The 6,861-nt window shown below is 32.1% G+C and overlaps 1 protein-coding gene across 1 annotated transcript in view; it reads right to left on the bottom strand.

The window, feature by feature from the left end:
• LOC110098812 (protein argonaute MEL1-like) overlaps window positions 1-1,497 on the bottom strand; it is a 47,031-nt gene extending 45,534 nt beyond the window's left edge. Inside the window, exon 1 of the mRNA XM_028701196.1 lies at window positions 1,397-1,497. Coding sequence (XP_028557029.1) covers window positions 1,397-1,491 — 95 coding nt within the window. The 5' untranslated portion in view covers window positions 1,492-1,497. The remainder of the gene's footprint in view (window positions 1-1,396) is intronic.
• Between the last annotated feature and the right edge of the window lie 5,364 nt (window positions 1,498-6,861).

A 6,861-nucleotide genomic window follows, 5' to 3' on the forward strand; every position in this document is an offset into this window, starting at 1 on the left:
AACAAATCTCTTGCAATATCGAGCAAATCCTGAGCAATACCGAGTTTTTTCTTGCAAAACCAGGCAAATACCGAGTTGTACCGAGTTTTTCTACAACTCAGTACAACTCGGTACAACTTGGTATTTGCTCAGGATTTGCTCGGCATTGCTAGAGATTTGCTCGGTATTGCTAGGTATTTGCTCGGTATTGCTAGAAAAAACTCGGTACAACTCAGTATTTGCTCGATATTGCTAGGGATTTGCTTGGTATTGTTAGAAAAAACTAGGAACAACTCGGTATTTGCTCGGTATTGCTAGGTATTTGAAATATATCCAAAAGGTGAAGGGATGTTGTTCGGCTCGTCAAGGATTTAAAAAAACGCACTTGCGAGAACCCGAAAAACAGTGATTCGGGTCGGCGACTTTTCTTCATGCTACGTGACGCTAAAACATTGGTGGCCGAACGTAGAGGAGCGTACGTTCACCGGACCAAATAAAAGTTCCCTCACATGTGGGCAAATAAAACTATCAAAAACAAAAGGAACATCAGAAATCTTTCAGGAATCAACGTAAAGGAATTAACCTTTATTTCTGGCCATACTCATTCAACTAAATGAAAATATATTGCCCTCAGATTGTTAGAAATTAAAAAAAAAAAAAAAAAAAATACAAAGATCGGGCTTATTCATCATCACTTCCAGTTCTAGCAACGAATCCTAGAAACTATTTGGTATTGTAGAGCTTAAATTTAATTAAATATTGAGAAAATATTTGGATACTTATTTCATTATTTAAAATATATTAGCTAAAATTAGATTTTAATAACAATTATTGAACACAACTCTCCTTAGCCTATTGGTTGAGAGCTTAGGCTTCCAACCAGTGGCGGAGCCATAAAATATCTCTAGGGGGGGCCTAAAATTTTTTTTATTATATTATTATTTTTCTTCAATTTTTTACATTTAATACAAACATATCCTTGCTACAGTTATACTTTCTATGTATTCCCTTAATTTCTCTCTTCTTCCCTTAATTATTATTATTATATATATATATATATATTATTAGGTGCACAATATGCATGAGAATAAGTGAAATAGGCAAGCAAAAGGATGCAAATAGTTACACTGCTTTAAGACAGCTATGCACACAACAAATTCTTGGTGTACACCCTATACACGCTTGTACACACCATTATTGGAAGTGGGTATTATGCACCAAATAGTTTTCCCATTATAACTCCCTTTTTTGATTAAAAAAGTATCAAACTTTACTTATATACAATGTAGGAGATGCCCAACATGCTCCTCTATTTACAAATAAAATCATTAAAAAAAACAAAAGTTTATTTAATACCATGTGAATAAGTATAACAAATTGGACATCACAAAAGAATGAAACTAAACTACACTCTTACCCATCTCTATCTGACAAAATTAACTCAAAATCTTTTGACGAAAATGGAAGAGATCCAGCAGTGTAAAAGATATTACGACCATCATATGCAACCATACATTTACCAAGGTGTGACTCGCCAAATTGCATGATCAATTTCTTCATCAAGGCCCTGCCTATTGCTCTAGACTTCACCTCACGATGAATTTTGAACTACTTGGACAATAAAGCAAAGTACAATATAATGTCAGAATGTAATTAAATATTTTCATAAAAGAAGAATAATTACGACGGAAATACTATAGCTTTAGAACAAGATCATTAGTAATTTAAGAAAAAAAATCACTAGCCTCACATGATTTATCAATTCACAATTTAAATTTTTCTTATCAAGAGACTTCCACCAAAACACTAGGAAATTTTCCACCAAAATGAGTTGCTTCTCATAACAACAACCTCATATGTGGGCAAATAAAACTATCAAAAACAAAAGGACCTTTATAAATCTTTCAGCAATCAACGTAAAGGAGTTAACCTTTATTTTTCGCCCTACTCATTCAACTAAATGAAAATATATTGCCCTCATATTGCTAGAAATAAAAGAAAACAAAGTCAAGCATATTCATCATCACTTAAAAAAATACAAAGATCGGGCTTATTCATCATCACTTCCAGTTCTAGCAACGAATCCTAGAAACTATTTGGTATTGTAGAGCTTAAATTTAATTAAATATTGAGAAAATATTTGGATACTTATTTCATTATTTAAAATATATTAGCTAAAATTAGATTTTAATAACAATTATTGAACACAACTCTCCTTAGCCTATTGGTTGAGAGCTTAGGCTTCCAACCAGTGGCGGAGCCATAAAATATCTCTAGGGGGGGCCTAAAATTTTTTTTATTATATTATTATTTTTCTTCAATTTTTTACATCCAGACTTAGGACCAATATAATCAATATTAAAAATGATAAAACTTTGTTAGTGAATTAGTTTATTTTTTTTCCTTCACAAAATGACTTCAATCATCAAATCACTCGATTTCATCTAGAACGTGTTTAATATATTAACTAAATACGTGATATTAAATATATTAACTAAATACGTGATATTAAAAATCTCATTTCAAAAAAAAAAATCATAAAATCTCTTTAAGATCGAATCAATATAGGATTAAGCTAATATCAATCAAGAAAAAAAATGTAAATGAATAGGAAATTAAACTGGGAGTGATTTGAATGGATGATCGATGTTAAATTTCTTGATCGTGGACTGTGTGTCATGTGTATGCGTATGCGTTGTGTGTGTGAGTTTGACTAAGAGGTCCAGGGTTCCAACTAAGAGGTCTAGGGTTCGAGTCTATGTGTATGCGTTGTGTGTGTGAGTTTGACTTAATTGGCCTAAATGTCCCAAAAAAAAACAATTATTGATAATAAAATTAATACATATTACATAATTACTATGAAATTAATTAAATCATACTGAACCATACTTATTATATATTAATATCCAAAGTAATTATTGATTAATAAATTACTAAACTAATAAAATACAAGTTTTAATTAATTCTACATAAATTAATAAAATTACACTTATTATACATTATTTTAACTCTATTTATTAATTTACTATATTTTTTCTCTACCATTATATGTCTATTTCTACAATTTCCGCTGTTTGACATTTTTGCTGTTTGAGAGGATTTAGGCTAAATCCTGCATCCAAGAAGCCCCTAATAAAAATCTCCTTATCTGCTCCGAGTGATTATCAATCCAAAGCGTATTAAAAGGATTAAAAATTAAAAGAGTAGTAAAGTAAGATTAAATCATAACAGTAGAATAGCGATAAAGTCGTTAAAATATTAGTTATGTAAGATTAAATCCAAGTCATTTTTTTTCTTAAATTACTAATGATCTTGTTCTAAAGCTATAGTATATCCATCTTAATTATTCTTCTGTTATGAAAATATTTAATTACATTCTGACATTATATTGTTCTTTGCTTTATTGACCAAGTAGTTCACAATTCATCCTGAGGTGAAGTCTACAGCATTAGGCAGGGCCTTGATGAAGAAATTGACCATGCAATTTGGCGAGTCACACCTTGGTCAGCGTACGGTTGCATATGATGTTAGAAATTCTATTTACACTGCTGGATCTCTTCCACTTTGTCAAAAGATTTTGAGTTAATTTTGTCATATAGAGATGGGTAAGAGTTTAGTTTAGTTTAATTCTTTTGTGATGTCATCCTAGCTAGGTTAGGTTTCTAATATAGTCAACAAACAATCAATCTTCTATAAAAATATGCAAAAAAAAAAAAAGCTTAAATCGCCAATAAGATTCTTCAAGGATGGCATGATAATATGATATCATATTGATGAACATAATGATCGAGTCATTAACAAAAATTTAAAAGTTAAAATTACAACACATTGGTATTCAAGTGTGAAAAAATAAATAAGCTTCAAAGGGAAGAAACAATTGTGAATCAAATATTTGGTAAAAGTTATTTTATTTCTTGAATGAATTTTCAATAGAATTTTGATGTTATATATACATTAGAAACATGACACATATGGAAGCTATGTATTGATATCATTTAATCTTTCCTGGTAGCTAAAAATTGTATTTATAAATTCAAATTGTTGCATTTTATCGACATGCCAAGAGTGGTTGAGATACTTTTGGATATATTAATAATATTAATTTCCATCTTAATTGTACCCTTATATATAATTATTATTCGCTTTTATTAAAAGGATTACAGAGAGAGGATATATAAGAAACTATATTAATTGCTTTCTAACTAAGCTAGCTAGGGATTTTTTTGCTATATATTTATGTATGCATAAATATAATCAAGCAAATGTCATTTCATCTCTTATATTAGATATGGTATGTATAAACACAAATTATTACATTATGTTAACATGCCAAGAGTAACAAAGATATTTTTTTGATATAATGATAGCATTCCCATCTTACACCCTTCTAATTATTCATAGCATTGTTGATGTTTGAAAAGGAGCTTTGCTTTTCATTGGAAAGATATAAAGCAAAGCGGAATTAAATTTCTTTGGAAAAATTTAATTTATGAAATTTCCAATTTTGTTATCGAACACGTCATTATGAATGTTATATCACCTCGGGAGGCGAGAACATCATTCCCTAAATGGGTGTGCAGACAATAAAGTTGTAGTTCATCATGATTATCATAGTCAAATTCAAGGAATAACTATATATGACCCCGGAGAATAAAAATGATGTTCGATTGAGTATTTAACTATGATAGTATGGATGAAATATAATTAATTTCATATTCAAAGACATGATAATAAATGATATATCTCCCAAGGAAAGAAAATATCATTTATTATCGATCGTTCGAATATGACGATAATGATCGTCATAAATGTTAAATTAAAATAGATAACTTTTTAGGACTCATTAGAAAAAGAACAGATAGGTTTTGGAACGATTATTGGAGAAATTTTTGGGCTGATCAAGTCAATACATTCGACTGACATTTTCCTACAGTTTGCCATGTGGTGAAGACTCCATTTGTGGGTTTTAGGAAAGAAATATTTAAACATTTTTGTAGAATCTGTCTCTGTTACTGCATCTTCCTATTTTAGTGAAATCGGATAACATTAGTAATTTTTTTATAGGCAAAGTTTTAATATGATTTCCACAAAAAAAAAATTAATATGAACTTTCTATTTTAGAATTTTCATATGAAAAATATAAAATCAAAAATTTTTTATGTGAAATTTAATTTATATTAATTTATTACTAAAAATATAAAACTTTAAAATAAAAATCAGGCCAAGGCCGGTGGCCCACATGGATTTGCTTGATTCTAATCATTTTCCTGTCATGGCTAATACTTCTGCATGTGATCCGGTCCCTGCTTCTCGATCCCTCGACCGCTTATGGTCGAATATTATTTCTGAGCCTGGTCCGTCAGCCCCTCATATTCCAGTATCCCTCATGGAAACTCCGGAGGAGATCATCCCTTTTGACAAAGATTTTACTGAGCCAGCTGCGGTGGAATGGAACCTCTGTCTTGTTGGCTACTCGGTGGGTAAGCGTCCTTACTACGAAGCTTTAAAAGAAACTGCTTTGCGCATATGGAAGCTCAAAGGTACTTTTCAATTTATAGCTCTTACGGATGGGTTTTTTCTGTTCAAGTTCTCTTTATTGGAAGATTATGATATGGTGTGGTCAAAGGGGGCTTGGTTCTTTCATGGAAAACCATTTATTTTTCAAAAATGGACTAAAAATTTCAGTCCAACCAGGGAAAATTTTACCTCTGTACTCATTTGGGTTAGATTTCACAATCTTCCTCTAATTTGCTGGAACTCTGAGGGAATATCAAAAATTGCTTCCAAAATCGGGATACCTAAAGCGGTAGATACCCTAACTGCTGCAAAAACTAGACTAACCTATGCTAGAGTTTGTATTAAAGTTTCCACTACTTCTTCTTTCCCTGAGAGCGTAGCGGTTGCGATTGAAGGGGATGTTATCAGAATGCAAATTCAGTATGAGTGGAAACCCAATCCTTGTGCATCTTGCGCCTCTTTAGCTCATCAAACCGTGAATTGCCCATCCACTCAGTCGTCTAAGCAGGATCCACCAAATCAAAACAGGGGTCGTAGCTCCTCAAGGAATCCTAGGAAACATAATCAACACAGGAAAGCTTCTGCATCTAATAATAGGGTGATCGTAGCAGGGTCTTCTTCTGTTACACCCAATATTTTTCCCAATGTTGTTACTTCCTATGTACCCAATCTGGCCTTAGTTCCTTCTCAAGTTATTTGGGTCCCAAAAGATAGTGGAAAAAATGTTGAGGTGGTTGATCATTCTACTGAAAAATACACTGAAAATCTGGAGAACCACAACTCTGAGGTGCTGAAAGAATCAATCGAAGAACCCACCGGAATTGATAATATTTCCATACCAAATCTCAACTCTCCCAATACAGCTGATATTGGAGAAACTGCAATACTTCTTCCCAGTAATCCTATTCCCCCACCGTTGCAGGTTTGCAACAATTTCTCATCTCTCCAGGAATCTGATGAAATTCCTATTGCAAAACAATCCGATGATGCTCTTCTCCCTTCTACTTATGAAACTGATAGTTCCTCCTTCTCAGAACAGGTATCTAATTCTGGGGGGAAAAAAAGTAAAGCCAATAAAACACAGGGGAAAAATGTTAAAGGAAAGAGCAACAAAAAGCCTCCTACCACCTCCTCTAAGCGTAAATGATCTGTCCAAATATTGCAGCCTAGAATATTAGAGGATTCTCTTCCTCTAATAAGGTGTCTCATTGTAAACTTCTAATTCAATCGCATCGCTTGGATATGATTTGTATTCTAGAAAATAGAATACAAATCTCTAATCTTTCTGATCCAAGCTTCCTCAACAGCCACAAGGTTTTTGACCTTGAATCTTGTTGCAATAATTTTGACTATGCCAATCCTGGA

Source organism: Dendrobium catenatum, unplaced genomic scaffold (assembly GCF_001605985.2).
Source record: "Dendrobium catenatum unplaced genomic scaffold, ASM160598v2 fragScaff_scaffold_1645, whole genome shotgun sequence".
Taxonomy (NCBI): domain Eukaryota; kingdom Viridiplantae; phylum Streptophyta; class Magnoliopsida; order Asparagales; family Orchidaceae; genus Dendrobium; species Dendrobium catenatum.